Source organism: Rhinolophus sinicus, chromosome 14 (assembly GCF_057876585.1).
Source record: "Rhinolophus sinicus isolate RSI-liver-muscle chromosome 14, RSI-T2T, whole genome shotgun sequence".
NCBI lineage: Eukaryota > Metazoa > Chordata > Mammalia > Chiroptera > Rhinolophidae > Rhinolophus > Rhinolophus sinicus.
This window is the reverse complement of record NC_142514.1, coordinates 48,863,947-48,882,443: the sequence shown is the minus strand read 5'-3', so window position 1 is coordinate 48,882,443 and position 18,497 is coordinate 48,863,947. Positions and strand designations below refer to the sequence as shown.

The 18,497-nt window shown below is 36.9% G+C and overlaps 1 protein-coding gene across 28 annotated transcripts in view; it reads right to left on the bottom strand.

The window, feature by feature from the left end:
- Nucleotides 1-18,497, bottom strand: part of SGIP1 (SH3GL interacting endocytic adaptor 1) — a 194,844-nt gene that overhangs the window by 12,110 nt on the left and 164,237 nt on the right. For all 28 annotated transcript variants that reach the window (XM_019731952.3, XM_074334889.2, XM_074334896.2 and 25 more), the window contains 3 exons: nucleotides 11,643-11,754; nucleotides 4,971-5,126; nucleotides 687-819 (listed from right to left, as the gene is read on the bottom strand). In XM_019731952.3, the coding sequence (XP_019587511.2) occupies nucleotides 687-819; nucleotides 4,971-5,126; nucleotides 11,643-11,754 (401 nt within the window). The remainder of the gene's footprint in view (nucleotides 1-686; nucleotides 820-4,970; nucleotides 5,127-11,642; nucleotides 11,755-18,497) is intronic.

The window sequence follows — 18,497 nt, the reverse complement described above, 5'->3', positions numbered from 1 at the left end:
TAAAGTCCAACTTTAAAATATAATTTTTTTCCTTATCTTAAGAAAAATAATTTGAACATATTTAATCACAAAAATTACAATGCGTTGAAAATAACCTAGTCGATTAAGTGGCTGGGAATCAGTAAGATACTCAGGGCTCTATAGAATCCTTATTTGGGGTAAGGACAGCCTTAGATAAAAAAAGAAATTTCTCATGTACTACATTGTGTTGTGCCAAACATTCTTTTAACATTAAATTATACTTAACATAAGAAATCATTTATTAGAATTTATTTCAGAGGACTATCACATTCAGAAAAAAACACCAGATTACTTATATTTAATAACTGAAAATGAGAGGTTTTTTTTTTTTTTAGTACACTAATGTTATTAACAAAATTACAGTGAAGAAGTTTATCAATATTTATAAACTTAATTGATGTAAGTTTCTCGACTTTATTTTTGTGGTATGTTTCTCTAATTTTTAAATAAAATATTTTACTTGTAAGTTTAAACTAATAAGGATATGTATGAATATTCTTGTCACTAAGTCCCCAACTAGTCTTTTAAAATTTCAGTTTTCTTATAACTTGTAGCTTTTAAATAATATTACAAGAAATGTTACTTTATTTACTTTTATTTAATGTTAGTTACATTAGAATATTTGTAATGTGAAAGAGGTACCCTGACCATATAAATAGGCTTACCTGATATTTGAGCATGTCCACGTTATAATATGTAGCCTGGGGTTTTTGTTCCGACACTTTCTTTAGGTGAGTCATCAAATTTGGCATGTTTACCCAGAATTCCTTTGTATTGGCATCATTTTGGGAATTATCGCTATTCAATTGGGAAGAAAAATGATTGAGTAGCATCTGGTTACAAATATAAACCACACAAAGAGGCATCTTAGCAAATTGTCATCTGATTTCTATATTCATCTTTCACAATTTGTAGAGATTATATGACTAACAGTAGTATGGTTTTAGTACAATTGCACTTCTGAATGGTATTAATAGACTAATACCCATAGGGATGCATTATTGTATTGTTATAAATCTCAGTGAGTACCTAGAGGTATTAACCAATCATGATGATAATTTGTTACTTTAAAGAATTAATTATTTATTAACCCAAATGGAATAGCTCTTTCTACATCAGCACCGTTTCCTCTTAGTTAATGCAATCAAGGAGCTGAGTACATTTTTTTCTTTTGTACTGACATGAACAATAGTTTCTCAGAAATTACTGAGTTCAATATTTGGCCAAATGTAAACATGGCCTTGATCTCCAATTGAGGAGAAAAGGGCAAGACTAAAATTACCTTTTTAGGTAGGGACAGTATTTCATGCTACAATATTTCATCTAAGAGCATCTAAATCATAAAAAAGTCACTTCTCTTACAAGATGACCCTGGAATTTAAATGATAATGATCATGGTAGTTACAACTGACAAGTACAACTTTAACGAACTAAGGAGTTTTGTAATTTATAAGAGGTGTTAGCTTTGCTCAAAAGGCCTGTCCACAGGCCACTCACTCAATGTATCTTGAAAATACTCATCTCAGTGACAAAAAGAATCAGGCAAGAGTGTGAAAAACATCTGCTTACTTCCCACATAATGAGGGAACTGAGAATGGAAGTAATTCGGTAACTTGACACATAACTCGTTTACTGACATTTCACTTTCAGTATATCCCATATAAATACTATCATAGTAGCTATAATTTTTTGAGCACTTGTTCTGTGCTAGCCACTCTGTTAGATACATTATGAACTATTTCATTAAATCTACTGGCTTAATGTGCACACTAAAAACATGAAGGGAAACTGAAATAAGAAGTTTCTGATTTCCAATCTGGATCATTTCATATTTATTTTTCATTTAATGAGTGATTGTTTCTGTTACACTTTTAAACCTGGAATCAAGTTTGCCAGTTAAGCCAATGCAAGGACCAAAGAGGAGAAAATAATCCTGGTAATCTCCTGAAAGACCTGTTTTGTTCACCACTGGAATGAAAGTCCCACTCAGTCAAGAAAGTGAGTGACTATATAGGTCCTCAAATTCCAAATACCAAGAACCTTCAGTTATTCTGAATAAATATCCGGCTTGACTAAATTATTTAAGTTATGGTTGAGTTGTTCATTCATTCAACAAATATTACTCAAGTCCTTATTAGATGCCAGGCACAGAGGAAGGTACTGAAGATACAGTGGTGAACTAATAGTTGTATTCCATTCCCTCATGGGTTTTACAGTCTAGTAGGGGAGATGAATGAGTGAAGAAACACAAATAGATATATAATTGTTAATTTTAGTAAGTGTGACAAAAGGTACCTGGAGAAAGAATAACAAGGGGACATGATTTAATTTAGGAATGGTGGGTGGTGGGGAGGAGAGTGGGATGGTTGGAGGAAGCTGAGCGGAGTTGAGATCTGAAGGATGAGTAGGATTCAGGGGAAGAAGGGTGGAAAAAGTACTGGAGGCAGAGGAAACAAGCACACAAAGCCTTTTTGTGGGAAAGGACTCAGTCTGAGACTGGTAGGTCTGGCGGAAGCTATAAGGATTCTGATGCAAGATGGTGGGAGATGAGGACAGAGAAACAGGCAAGGGTGGATGACACAGAAACTCAAAGGCAATGGTAACAAGTTTGGATTCTGCTACAGATGCATTGTGGAGCCACCAGAAAGTGATGAGCAAGGATAACCTGATTTACCTCCTAAAAGGTCATTCAGCTGCTGTGTGAAAAATGTAGTAGTGGGGCAAGATTGCATGCAGGATAGGAAGGAGGAAAGCAATTGCAGTGGCCCAGAGATCACTTGGACAAGGAAGGTCACGATAAAGGTAAAAAGCAGCCACTTTAGACAAGAACTTTTAAATGGAATGCTAGGACTTGATGATGGAGAGAAAGCTGTCAAGAGTGACTTCTTTTGATAGGAAGAATTAACATCATTACAATGTCCATACTATCCAAAGCAATCTATAGATTCAATGAAATCTCTATCAAAATACCAATGACATTTTTCACAGAACTAGAACAAGTAATCTTAAAGTTTAGATGGAACCACAAAAGACCCTGAATAGCCACAGCAATCTTCAGAAAGAAGAACAAAGTTAGAAGTATCACACGGTTTGATATCAAGCTGTACTACAAGGCTGTAGTAATAAAAGCAGTATTGTATTGGCCTAAAAACAGACACATAGATCAATGGAACTGAATACAGAAATAAACCCATGCCTAGATGGTCATTTAATCTGACAAAGGAGGCAAGAATATACAATGGGGTAAAGACAGTCTATTCAATAATGGTGTCGAAAAAACTGGAGAAATACATGCAAAAAATGAAACCAGACCCCTTCTAATGCCATATACATTAATAAACTCAAAATGGACTAAAGACTTGGACGTAAGACGCAAAACCATGAAACACTTAGAAGAAAACATAGGCAGTAAACTCTCTGACATTGCTGTTAGTTATATATATATTTATCTATCTTCTTAGACAAGGGAAACAAAAGAAAAACAAATGGGACTACATCAAACTAAAAAGTTTTTGCACATCAAGGTAAACCATCAACAAAACAAAAGGACAGCCTACTGAATGGGAGAAGATATTCACCAATGAGGCATCTAATAAAGGGTTAATATTCAAAATTTATAAAGAATTCATACAAATTAACACCAAGAAAACAAACAATCCCATTTAAAAATGGGCAGAGGATCTAAATAGACATTTCTCCAAAGGGGACATACAGGTGGTCAATAGACATATGGCAAGATGCTCAACATCATTAATCATCAGAGAACGAAAATTAAAACTTCAATGAGATATCACCTCACTTCTGTCAGGATGACTATCATCAATACATCAACAAACAAGTGTTGGCGAGGATGTGGAGAAAAAGGAACCCTCATGCACTGGTGGTGGGATTGCGAATTGGTGCAGCAACTATGGAAAACAGTTTGGAGGCTCCTTAAAAAATTAAAAATAGAACTACCACATGACCTAACAAATACTTTTGGGTATTTATCTGAAGAAATCTAAAGCATTAATTTGAAAAGATATGTGCACCCCTATGTTCACTGCAGCATTATTTACAATAGCCAAGATATGGAAGCGACCTAAGTGCCCATCAACAGACAATTGGATAAAGAAGTGGTACATACATACAATGGAATATTATTCAGCCATTAAAAAGAATGTAATCTTATGATTTGTGACAACATGGGTGGACATAGAGTGTATTATGCTAAGTGAAATAAGTCAGACTGAGAAAGACAAATACCATATGATCTCATTTATATGTGGATTCTAAATAAAACAATGAATGAACAAACAAAACAAGTAACTCCTTTAGTTTCATCCATTGCTAATAATTAACTTGTACAGTTGATCATTTTTAATAGCATGCATATGTGTATGTTTGTGTGAACATACATGTACATATGTATGATAAAAACATCATATTCAGATTTAACAGAAAATGTGAAGTAAAATTACATAAATCAAAAGCTTCTTTGATGTCACATACGTAAAGTTCTATCAAAGCAATTACCATTACAATAAAATTATGTGTTTCACAGAAAAGATTTTCAAGCTTATACGAAGAGTAACTCGCAGTTTACATATCATTTGCCTTTAAAAGATGCTAATACAACAAATGAATTTTATTCCTTTTATGGGCTCACTTCCCACCATTCTCTTCCATTGTCTACTGATAAGTAAAGCAAACAATAAATAAATTGTCACTAATACAGATTTTATTGCTCTAAATGTCTCTTTAGTCACTTGAGATAGTTAGCCACATACAATCACCCACAAAAATCTTGGACAGATGATCAAAGTTCTGGGTTTGAATCTACCCACCTATCTGAGCAGCGGTAATTTCTCTATAGCGCTACTCCCTTGCTAAGGTATATCCCTCCCTCATCTAAACATAAAGTGCTAAGCTAAACACTATTCTAAAAAATTTGTGCAAAATATATTTACCAGCAGAGAAGTTGGGGATTTGGCAGGACGTGTTCTAACCTGCTGAAATTTATCACCCGGAAAGTCAGGGCAGCTGGCGATGGGTTGTTGGCAAAGTGTCTGGTGATGCCAGCAGGAAAGGACAACACCATTTCTCCAGTAATCTTCACGATACATCTGGCATATCAAAACACATGAGAGGAAAGAGAGGAAGCCCAGGTCAGTATGCTGTGAATCAAAACAGCTGTGGAAAAGAAAAGATTTACGTAACAGTATCACACAGCAGAAGAGATGCTTTCAACTACTAAATCATTTCTTAGACTCAATGGTTCAACACATCCCAAAAAAGCAGCTATTTTGTTGAACGTGTTTTTGAACTACAAGAAGAAAAGTGCAGCTTTTCTCTTTCTGTAGAAAAGTCTGTATGTTCAGCTCACAAACAGAATCATCTATTCTGATGGTTCTCTCTCTCTCTCTTTGATTTCTGAATTTGGGCAACATATTTGAAGGTATTAAATTGCACAATGTTATCACACTATTCACTGGGACTTATTTTAGTTTTCTGAGTGATGCCTGGAGCATGTTCTTTTATGTACCCCTGAGGCAAATTTCTTGCTTCCCTCTTAACTAGATCTTCATTCCATTAACTTGTCTATTTGGTTGAAATCGTAAAATCAGTTAACACATAAGGCAACACAATAGGGTGATAATTTGGAAGCAAGAATAATCCTTTCTTTAAAAAAGGCCTATATTGAGGTATAATTGACATACAATAAATGACACTTATTTATAGTATAAAATTCCATGAGTTTTGACATAGCATACACCTGTAAAACCATCACACATTCAAGATTATGAACATACCCAGCATCCCTAAATATTTCCTCCTGGGTCTCTGTAATCCCTCTTTCTACTGCCCATCCCTAGGCAATTGCTAATATGCTTTCCAACACTATGCATTAGTTTGTACTTCCTAGAATTTTACATAAAACGAAGCAGAAAGTATGTGCTGTGGGTGAGGAGTCTGGCTTCTTTCACTTAGCGTAATTATTTTCAGAGTCATTCATGTAGTATGAGCATCAATAATAGTTCATATCTTTTTATTGCTGGGTAGCACATGGATATACCATAGGTTTTTTTTTTTTTTTTTTTTTTTAAGTTCATGCACCTGTTGGAGAACATTTGAATTCTTTCCAGATTTTGCCTATTTTGCCTATTACAAATAAATCTGTGATGAATATGAGTGACCAAGTCATTGTATGGACATAGGCTCTCATTTCTCTTGGATAAATGTACAGCAGTGGAGTCACTGGATCACATGGTAGATGCATCTTTAACTTTTTAAGAGACCGTCAGACTGTTTTCTAAAGTGGAAAAAATAGCTGTGTATGAGAGTTTCAGTTCTTCCACATCCTTGGCCACATTTGGTAGGATTTGTCTTTTTAACTTTGGCCATTCTAACAGGTGAGCAGTAGTATCTCCCTGTTGTTTTAATTTCCCTAATGGCTAATGATCTTAAGCATCTTTTCATGAGCTTATTTGTCATCAGTTATCTACCTTGGTGAAGTGTCTGCTCAAATTTTCTGCCAAGTTTTTAAATTGAGTTTTCTGTTTTCTTATTGGGTTTTGAGAGTTCTTCATATATTCTGGACACAAATCATTTATCAGATACATGCTTTGCCAAGATTTTTTCTCCAGTCTGTGTCTCGGTTTTACTCCTTTGTCTTCAGAGTATTTTTGAAGAGCATAAGTTTTTAATTCATCCATTTATTTTTTATGGGTTGTATCTAATCAATTTATTCTTTTGGAATCCTATCTAAGAAATCTTTGACAAACCCAAGGTCACAGAAATTTCACCTATATGTTCTTCTAGAAGTTTTCTATTTTTAGTTTTACATTTAGCTTTATGATCTATGTTTTAGTTAATTTTTGTATTGGGTGTGAGGTACGGATCCCCGTTCATTTTTTTTAGTGTGTGGGTATGGATAGCTAATTGCTGTAGCACCATTTGTTGAGAAAAAGACTGTTCTTTCTCCACTTGGCAATTTTGTTGAAATTCAGTTGTCCATATATGTGTGGATCTATTTCTGGATTCTCTGTTCTGTTCCATTCATCTATTTTGTCTGTCTTTACACCAATACCACACTATCTTGATTTATTGCTTTATAAATCAAGCTTTATAATAGTTCTGAAATCAAGTAGTACTAGTCCATCAATGTTGTCCCTTTTCAAAGTTGTTTTGACTATTGTAGGGCCTTTGCATTTCCATATGAAATTTAGAACCACTGTATCAATTTTTACATAACATCAGTGTAACTCCACTTCACCCTTTACTGCCTGCTCTGAGAAAATTAATAATGGGCCCCTTATATATTTTTTCCCTTTGGTAACAGGAACCATATTAAGCTTTGCCAGTAGAGGGCGCTAGAAGACACTGTGGGAAGAAGGCATTTTCCTTTCTGGTTCCAATGTGCTTGCCAGGCAGGCTCCAAGCTTGTGTGTAGCTGCCGTGTTTCCCCGAAAACAAGACCTAGCCAGACCATCAGCTCTTATGCGTCTTTTGGAGCAAAAATTAATATAAGACCCTATCTTATTTTACTATAAGACTGGGTATAATATAATATAATATAATATAATATAATACCAGGTCTTATATTAATTTTTGCTCCAAAAGATGCATTAGAGCTGAGGGTCTGGCTAGGTCTTGTTTTCAGGGAAACACGGTAGCTCCTGCAGTGCATGTGGCACTCTCAGTATGTGGGCATTGCAGCCCATGTGGCTTTGCTAGTTCCCAGAAGCACAGGAGCTTCCCTAGCATCTGGCTCCTGCAGTGCATGTGGCTGGGCTGCCCCAGCGCCTCGATCCTGCAATGCATATACGTTTTCCAGCTCCTGCCATGTGCTCACCTTCTCCACAGCCAGCTTCTGCAGTGCACAGTGTACAGAAGTACCTACCGGCCACGAGCTTCCTTTGACACCCCCTCAGCCAGTTTTGTAGTGGAGTGTGCCTCGGGGAGACACCTCCCCACGAACAGCTGGTAGTCTGCTGGGCTCTCCCCACGCCACGGTGTGGCAACTCTCAAGAAAGTAAGCTGGGGCGATCATATGGCACACCTGACCTCTCAGGGTCACTGTCCTTCACCCGAGGTCCAGTGTCTTGCAAATCATTATTTCCTATATTTTGTCAGCTTTTGAGGAGTTTTCAGGTGCAGGGGTCAATAAGTCCCTGTCACTCCACTTTGGCCAGAAGCAGAAATCGCAAAAGGAATCTTCTTTGGGAAACAGTATATATTTAAAATGAGTGAACCTCTTTATGACTTCTCCATTCATCTCGATAACTGACCCTTGTACTAGTTCTACAACTTTAAGTTCAGTTTTGCACATTCTGAGGAAACTGAGGTTAATAAATGAAAATGTTGCTCACGTCTGAGCATAGGGAACTCTCTTTGCCCCACAGCACCTTGTAGACTATGTAACTGTGGTTAATGAGGGCCATGTGGCTCAGGTGAGATGGTCTTGGGTACACATTCAAAGTAGTTTATGTGAAGAACTGCTATAGGCTTGTATGTATAAAGCTGGCTTGGGATAGAGCTGGAGGCAGGTGAGCTTCCTAAAGTTGCCATATGCTCCCTCTTCCCCTCAGATTTGTTATCCATAACTCTGCACTGCTCTGAATGGAATTTTGGTTTCTGGAAGTTTGCACCTCTATCTCTTCTGAAGAATGTTGCTCATCTCCCAGTTTTCCTCCTCTATCTTTTAGATCCATAAACCTTGCTTGATTTACTAGTGCTGAACTGGTGCTGAGTCTGGATTTCCCCTCAAGCTGAGTCTACGCTTCATGTTTTTCAATATGTGGATATGCAGAATATTATTTGACAACTCTAGAAGAAAACAATTAGTGCAGTTGTTAATTAGACTTCAGTATGTACCATCACTCTGCACATTGTTAGCAATGTTGGCTCTCTCTTTTTAATTGGGAGGGAATCTGCTCAGTTTCTTTTCCAGGTTGCTCAAAATGAGATCTAAGTGGTATTTTGGTGGGAGATAGAGTTTCTCTTTTGAAAGCAAGTCAGCAAGGGGAGGAGGTGGTATTTCTCAAGTCAATAAACATTTACTGACTCCTAACTATGTAAATTGTTTTATTTGAGTGGGAAGGCAATTAAAAAATGAGCAACACAACCCCTGGCTTCAAAGGGCCTACAGACACTGGTTACAGGTGTCTGAATACTGAAGGGAAAAATATACCTATAGTTGAATGGATTATATATCATAGTGCAAAATAATTGGAGTAATAGATTTCTCTTTCCAATGCGTCGTCTGAACACAAATGGGGAAGCCAGGATGAGAGGGAACCACTGGCAAAAGCAACTCCATCCACACGCCTTTTCCGCATTATTTCTCTATGTGGTGCTGTGTGTTTGACTTTATCCTCCTCCTTCCTTCCTCACCCCATGATTGAACTTTTGTACTTGAGTTCTTTCCTTGAAAGTGAATAACAAAGGAACAGCAATCAAATGATTCACTGCCTGGAGGTGAAATTAAATTTAGAAGACTGTCACTTCATGATCTGTTCATAAATTTTAGATCTCATAATTTCAATGAAATATATTGAATCTCCTGTCTACCAAGACAGTATATACGTCAACTGTTTATGGCAGTATAACTGAAAACAGACTCAATATATGCAGGCATCCACAAGTCAAAGCCTCAGTTAATTTGGAAAGGCATTGGAACAGCACTAATATTAATTTGGCTCAAGCGCCAATATAGGAACTGAGAAAGAGAGGGGAGGGGACACAAATATTCAGTTTATAGCATTATGGTTTATACCACGTAGTATATGTACAACCTAAGCTCATGGTGGTTATTTGCTCTAACAGTTCAAACTCATACCTCTGTACTAGGTAGCTTTTGATGTCTATTGACATGTGGATGTGGCAAATGCACTTCCTGTCCTGAAGATGAAAGATAAAGGACATGGGATAAACCTGAGTGCTATAGATTGAAACCTAATCCCCAATGTGATGGTATTTGGAGGTGGGGCCTTTGGGAGGTGATTAGATCATGAGGGTGGAGCCCTCAAAAATGAGATTAGTGCCCTTATAAAGAGACCCCACGCAGCTCCCTAGCTCCACCTACCATGTGAAGTTACATGGTAAAAGGCTGTCTATGAAACAGGAAGCCAGCTGTCATCAGACACTGAATCTACCAGCTCCCTGGGCTTCCTAACCTCCAGAACTCTGAGAAACAAGCTACTCAGTCTATGGTATTCTATTACAGCAGCCCAAGTGGACTAAGACACCACAGTCCACAGTGTTTGTTTCTCTACAAATCTCCGGGCTTAGAATAAAACATAGACATTTAAAAGGACATGACACTTAGGATGGCTGATAGATCCCAGGGGCTGGGTAGGACACTTAAAGGTGGAGTTACTAATTATATCAGTTTCCCAGCAAAATATTGTTAGCTTTAGACTTTTAAAAACTAGTGTTTCTGAAGTGTAAAGAGAATTCATGATTAGTCATACAGATTCCCACTTAAAATATATGTGGGAATTTAAGTTCTAATTACACTTGTCACTATTTCAAAAACTTTTATAAAATAGCCTAGTGTTCTATATGCACATTTTTTCTCTCATTATTATTTCTATAGATACTATGGTTTTCTAAGCCCTATGCCTTGCAAGTAAAAAACAAAGAGCAATTCTTTTCTCACCTAGGTTTATCTTTTATTGTTTACCCATCAAACTCAGACGTGAACTTATATACATGAAACCCAGTTTGACTTAGGTATTCAGTTTTTAGTGTAGACCAAAAATCACTTTTAACGTGTGTGTGTGTGTGTGTGTGTGTGTGTGTGTGTGTGTGATGAACCCTTTTGTGAAACTGATGAATATTGTAGACCCTTTCTATGGATAAGTGCACATATGCGCGCGCGCGCGCACACACACACACACACACACACACACACACACACACAAAAGATATACAATATAATTTCAGGGAATCCGTTTCTTGAATCCTTTCCATGGAACTCCACATAGAGAGGCAAAATGTTTAATCATATTACATATACATTCATGTCAAGTCCATTGTCAGTTTGTACTGATATAAGTGAAATCAAGTTCTTGTAAATAGAGAGTAGCACATTTTTTTACCTAGAATGTTTAATTTGTTGTGATTATAATTTTTTTTTTTGGGGGGGCCAGTTCTCCCTTAGTGAGGATGACATATAACTTGTCCTTTTACTAATCTGAGTGTTATGGGAAGATTATTTTCCCCACATTCTTATTCCAATGCTCATTGTTTCAGTTTATATGTAGGTGATTCCCATTCAGGAAAGACGAAGACAGTAAAAGACATGATTTGGACATTTACTTTTGTGAGATAATACATTTTCTCACTGTTGACATAGTTGAGTCAGGGTTTTCTGTCACTTGCAACCAAAACTGAACCAGAGATTCTGGGTAGTAAGATACTACCCAGATTATTGGATATTTTGGTACAGTTTTTTAAAAAAGCAGTGAATTAGTACTCCTAATTAAAACTTCTCCTCCATTCTAGGAATGACACTTGTTATTGTTAGCTGGACTTTTTTTGGTTTTAGGGTACAGAATGAAATAATTATATTTAGGGTGTCCTCCACTGAATAAGATAGAGCTTGGAGAATACAGTGGACCAACCCCCAGGCTTACTTGCTTGGATCTGCTCCTTTGAAGTAGGCATTGACCGTTTCTGTAAATGCTGCTGCAACAGGGAGGGTGTCCTGGGCTCCCATGGTTAGGGGGCTGGGTCCCCGGGAAGAACCTGCACGAAATGGAGAACTTTCATTTATTATGGGCATAAAAGACATTTTAGCATATGTGGAATTATACTAAAGGATTAAAGAATGAAATCTATTACTGAAAATAAAAATATGCTCAGAACAATAACTGTATATTCAACATAGAGCTCAAGTATTTAAAAAGAAATATTTGGCTGGTTTACAGACAAACACAACTGAAATTAATTCAACTATGTATTTTACCACAGAAAAAAAAAATCCAAGCAGAAGAATAAAGTCACAGGGGTTTTCATGATTTTGTATAAAGCATAAGGCAGTATTTGCATGACAGTTTGTATAGCAGGTAGTTTAATAAAGAAAATCATCAGCTTCCTATTTGAGCATCCACCCTATACAATTGTCCATAAAATGTTTATCGTTTCTTCATTTTAAAGAGACAAACAGCCATGGGGTACTATGTCACACATTGTCCTTTCCTGGATTATTTCCATTTCAACAATTCTGGATAATTTCCCAATTACACTCAGATTGAGTAGGCTCAAGCTTACATGTCCAAAAAATACACAACCAAAACGTACACCTCAACTTGGCAGAAACACATAAATGCATCACAGCACGCTATTAAAAACAGCAGCAGTTCTCATCTTATTGAACACCTGCTGCTTCACTGGATACCTTACAAGAATGATCTCATTCAACCCCACGTCAGCTCTGTGGGATAAGCATTAGTATTCCCATTTTACAGGAGAGAAAACTGAAGCTCAAAGAGGTAAGTGACTTGTCCAAGACAATACAGTTAGTTAAGTGGCAAAGATAAAATTCAAACCTAGATTTGCCACCCTATAAACTTCAAGTTTTTCCTATGATATACTACGGTTTGTTTAAATGAAACATTTTCTTGTATGGTTTTTATATAACTTGAGGTTTCCAAAAAAAGCAAGATTTAGGATTGCTGTCTTTGTTATTCATTCCTGAGCCTGGTACTGAACAGTAAAGCTTTAAAGTTTCAAAGATTCATCACAAAGTACTTGATTATGTCCCATGCTCACTGCTTCTGTTACTATCAAACAAAAACACTTGCTCTTTCCTACCCCACCACAGATCACATGTCATGTTTCTTTTCTTTTACCTTCAGTACCTTCTGTCCTCTTCTCTGGCTATGAAAAAATAAATCTACCCTTTGTCTATCTCTGTCCTCCGTAAAGTTTTTCTTGGTAATTCTAGTTCGCGCTAGTCTCTTCTTTGTCTTTCCTGGCATTCAACATCTAGTACTTGGTAACTGATCATTAACAAGCATCTGCTTACCATCTGCTACGTAACATGTGCTGTGGTAGGTGCTGGGGATTCAAAGGTAAATTAAACATAATCCTTGTCCTCATGGAGGTACAGTTCAACATGCTAATATCGTCAGCATCAACATCATCAGCTTTCACTACCAGCATTACCTGCATCACTCTTACTTCTGCATACTCACTACACGTGTTGCATGTTAGCTATGTAAACATGAAGTAAGCCTTATCTTCATGTTGTAGATGATAGATCCAAGGCCCAGAGTTTATACAACTTGCTCAATCTTGCACAGCTGGTACACAGAATATTTAAGATTGGTACTCAGGTGTGTATCAGTTCAAAGTTTAGCCTCTGAGGACTATATTATTTTGCTGCCATAATAGTGAATTACAGCACCATGGGAGGGCAAGTAAATAATTAAAGTACCAACAATGAGTCTTAAGATGGAGCACGCCTAAGACTTTGCTGCCCAGAAGACTCTCAACATTTAGAAAGAAGAAACTATGACATGAAATTCTTTTATGGGACCTCCATAGTCATTAAAACAGAGCCAGAATTACATTGACCTTTCTTAAATACATGTTGAATTATCCATTTTTGTATCTTAAAAAGGTAAAGTTTATGCATATTTATAAATAAAGGCACACTAAACAAAGGCCATTATTTCATAACAGTGTTGCTCTCTTTATTTGTTCACTCATTAGTTCGCATATTTCTTGAACACCTGCTAGGCCACTCTCCTGAAGTAGAACAGGTTCCCTAACTGTTAGTTAAAACTGGGTGAGAGGTCTGGCCTCTCACCATTATATCAAGATCATATCTAGTCACCATATGACTGGAACTTGAGTTGTGAAGGAATAGCTAGATCTGTAATCAAATAATTAGACAATTTGATACATGTTTTAAGAATGGTACGGACAAAGCTTTAGGGAAGCACTTCATGCTGCTTAGATAGGTCAGGGAAGGTTTCATGGAGAAGGTGATATGGTAGCTGAGGTTTGACGATGAATAGGACCTCAGGATGGGGAGAAGGGAAATGGCCCGGCATGTACACAGGCGTGGAGCGGGGCGAGCACAAGGTGTTTGGAGAAACCACAGGAAGCATGGCTGGCATTGTGTGTGTGTGTGTGTGTGTGTGTGTGATGATGAGGTGGGTATTGAAAGGTAAGACATGAAAGGAGATGAAGCTGCAGGGGTAGGAATTAGGTCATGAAAACGTTTGTATAGGTCTTTAGGAAAATTTGTCTTTATTTTATAAGTAATTTATAAGCACTAAAATCATAATTGCGTTTTGATCATCTAATACAAAACTATGGATGCTTTTCAGAGCAGAGTGCATATACATATTGAAACACAATTATAAATTTCTTGAAGTCCTTGGGGGTGCTGGAACTGAAGTTAAGAACACTCTGTGTAAGATGAGAGGACTTGGATGTATTCTAAATAGGGCAATTATAATGTGACTTGCGTTTATGCGTAGATCACTCTAGCTATAGTGTAGTGTATAATTTAGTGAGGGAGACAATAATGTAGGTGAGAAGACCTCTTAGAAAGAAAAAGATAAAATTGGTAAGAAATGCAGATGTTAGTAGATAAAGGGAATGTCAGGTGCAATATTTTTCAGTTCTGCAAAGCATTTAATAGTCATCCACGAGAGTCTTGTGGATAAAATAGTGAAATTGGGTAGGCAATAGTCTTATCAAGTGAATTGACAATTAGATAAGTCACAACATCCAATGAACATGAATCAGAGGTTTAACATGCACGGGGAAGGAAGTCTCTAACATACCATCTCAGAGATCTTAGTCTGGGTCCTTCCGTGCCTTGGATAAGACTGGAAAAGATTCTCAGAAATGGTACATTGTAATGGCTGGGAGCATGTATTTGGCATCAGAAATACCCGGGACTGAGTCCTGTTTCTGACCCTTTTAATCTATATGATCTTAGGCAGGGATGGTGTAATAACGCCCACTTTGTAGGCCTGTTCTGAGGACAAAATGAGGTAAAGTATTTAGCCCAGTGCTTGGTTCATAGTAAGCACTTACCAATGGTTAGCTACTTTTTATGATTATTATCACAATTTAAGATACTACAGAAGTTACCTTAAATAATGACGGACTCATTGAAAGTGCTCAAAATTATCTCAAAATTTTAGCACTCTGGGTTGGAATTGACAAGAAAAATCAGCAAAAACAAATGTGAAATTGTTATGTATCAAGATTAAAATGTTATCATACAACTGTGGTGTGGGGAAAACCAGTTTGGTGGAAGAACAGGTGAAAAAATATTTTGGGGTTTAGTTGATACTCAAAGTTCTATTGTTGGGGTCCAAATATTTTGCTGATTGGGCTACATCAGTGGATGAGTAATAGATCACTAGAAATGATGGTTTTACTGCTTCTTGTTGGTGTGCTTTGTTTTAAAGCTCATCAGATGGCAATCAAAACACTTATGCACAAGCTAAAGACCAAACTCCTCAGTGTAATGATGTATAAGACCATCTGCATTGTTATAGCTTGAATGTTTACATACCTCCGAAATTCCTATGTTGAAAACCTAATGCCCAGGGTGATGGTATTAGGCAGTGGGGTCTTTGGGAGGTGATTAGCTCACGAAGCAAGAGCACTCATGAATGGGATTAGTGTCCTTACAAAAGAAGCCCCAGAGAACTAGCTTGTCCCTTCCACGATGTGAGGACACATCTAGACTTTGGCAGGCTGCAACCTGGAAGAGGGCTTTCGCCAGAATGCGACCGTGCTGGCATCCTGACCTTGAATCTATAACCTCCAGAACTGTGAGAAATACAGTTGTGTTGCTTATAAGCCACCCAGTTTGTGGTATTTTTTATAGCAGCCAGAATGGACTAAGACATCTATCCTTTATGACACATCTCTTCCCACTCCCTCCAATGACCCTATACTCTAGCTATGTTCACCTCTGGGCGCTATGGTCCTTTTAGTAGTTTTAATCAATAATATCAGGAAAGGAAAGTAGTTTTAATCAATAATATCAAAACTTTAACAAGAACTTTTTTTACCTTAAAGGAGCCACAATTTATAATTCTTATTTCTTATTCCTATACAGTGCAATTAATATGTCATGTTTATTTTATTTTTTCATTTATTACATAATTTTCTTTATTTTTATCTGGTTGACATATCATTTTGATAAGTATATATTATTCTACAAACATTCTCCAAATGTACAGCCATTTCTAGATAGTAACTATTTTAAATCCATCTTTGTATAATTTCTTTTCCTTTCTAATTATTTATTTAAGATATAGTTTTATTATTACAAAGTGGGTAACCAAACCATAAGGCATATAAATTTCTGACTGCTAAGAATGCCAGATTATTTTACATAAAGATTATACTCAGTGAAAATGCCATCAGTAATAAATGAACATTTCTGTTCTCCTGCAGTACCTTAGAGAATCTTTGTTAACGCGATTATTGGAAAACTGGTTAAAACCAGAAGAGTGTCTAAAATGGTGAAAAACTCAAACCTCATAGCCTACGAGGACTAAGAGTGTCCTGGAAACTATTTCCAAATATCTGAAGTAATATTACCAGACATTGACGCACGGGACCAGAGTTCATGCTCGTGGACCTGCAAGTTCATAGCTTTGTGACCTTGGGCAAGTCAATTCACTTTAGGTTTTCTTAACTATAAAATGAAGGCGATAGAACACATGATACCTCTGTGCTAGAATTCTATGATTTCAAGTTGTTTAAGGTATTTACAAATTTTTAAACAGTGGGAACAACTTTCTAATAGGAAAATAAGCTGTGGAGACATAAATATGTAACCTCTCAGGAAATAAGACATGAACACATGGAAAACTTAGTAACAATAACATATGCAAACAAGCACTGAAGATAATAAAGTGAAGGAACTATGAGATCATTTCGTTGCAAGACTAATGGCCAAATAAGCAGTACAGGGGTACTGTTCCATGATTCAACAAAAGGAAGCCTGGGCTCTAGAGTCATACAGACTTGAAGGTGAGTCTTGCCTCCTCCACTTAATCTGCATGAACAGGGGCAAGTTATTTAATCTCCGCGACTTAGTTTCCTTATCTTTAAAATAGAATAGATAATAATAATATCTACGTTAAAGGCTTGTGGTAAACATCAAATGGAATAATACTTATGAAGTCCTAAGCATGGCATCGTACTCGAAAAACATATTAGTATTGTTTGTGTGTGTTGCTGCTATTTTGTCAGGGTGAGCTTTACTCAGGTTGTTGAATTAGAGTTGGTTCTTTGAAGCTGAGTAGTTATTTCAGCAAAAAATTGAAGGGAAATGATACCCCAAATGGTATTCTTCGTTGAGCATGAAGATAGACCAGAATCTTCAGGTTCCTTCCATCACTAAAGCTCTGTTCTCATAAGAACAGTGAATTCTGTGTATGCATGCTTCATTTTTTGCATTACCTAGGTGGCAATTATATCTGCTTAAGTTGCTTGATGTAACTCTTAGACTAAGAGGAGATAAAAGTTGGTTAAGTGCATGTTTGTCTTGATTTATTCGAACGTGAGTTTTTGCAATAGATATTGTACTAGATGCTGAAGGATACACAGAAAAGCATAAAGACATGCCCCTCCCTTCGCAGAGCTTATAGTATGGGAGGGAGCCATAATATTAGATACAAATGAAAGACAAAGCACTACATAAAGTTAGAAAATAGTTTAAGATTATAATTTTTGTATTACTATTAATGATCATTTTTACAGAATTCAAGGTAGACACAGTATTTATTATGTATGTCCAATAAAATAAAATATCAAACACTAATATGGCTTCATGTTCTGTATACATTGAAAGAATACAGAGGTTCACTATAATTATCTCTATTTCATTAGCTCAAGGTCACTTTGCTAATAGGTGGTAAAGCTGAAATTCAATCTTAGGTCTCCTGACTCTAACAAAAGCAGTGGTAGCAACAACGAAGACTCCTGCAGTTCTTACTGTATACCAAGAACTATTCAAGGGGCTTTACTTATATTAACTCTTAATCCAGATAATACCTCTATCAGGAAACTACCATTATTACCCCTGTTTTACAGATGCGCAAACTGCGGTTGCGAGTCATTAGTAGCCTTGCCCATAGTCACCCAGTTAGTAAGCAGTAAGAACAGAACTGGGATGCAAATTCTGAATAGGACTGCCTGATCTGCATCCCACACGCTTCCCTACTCTGCTCTAGGAGCATAGAAGTCAGAACAAAATTATGTTAGGCATCTGATGACACATTTGTGGTACGTAGCCCAGGACAAGTTGCTGCCATCAGCTTGTGGAGTTATGACAAAATAGTAATTCCAGAGTCCTGAAAAGCCATTGGCACACACACTTAGGGAGTTCTGAGAAATGAAAAAAGGCACACCGAGGTCACCAGGGCATGATGATGTTTTCTGAAAGGCGGTTTTACTCTTATTACCAATCAAGGGGACACACACACACACACATACAC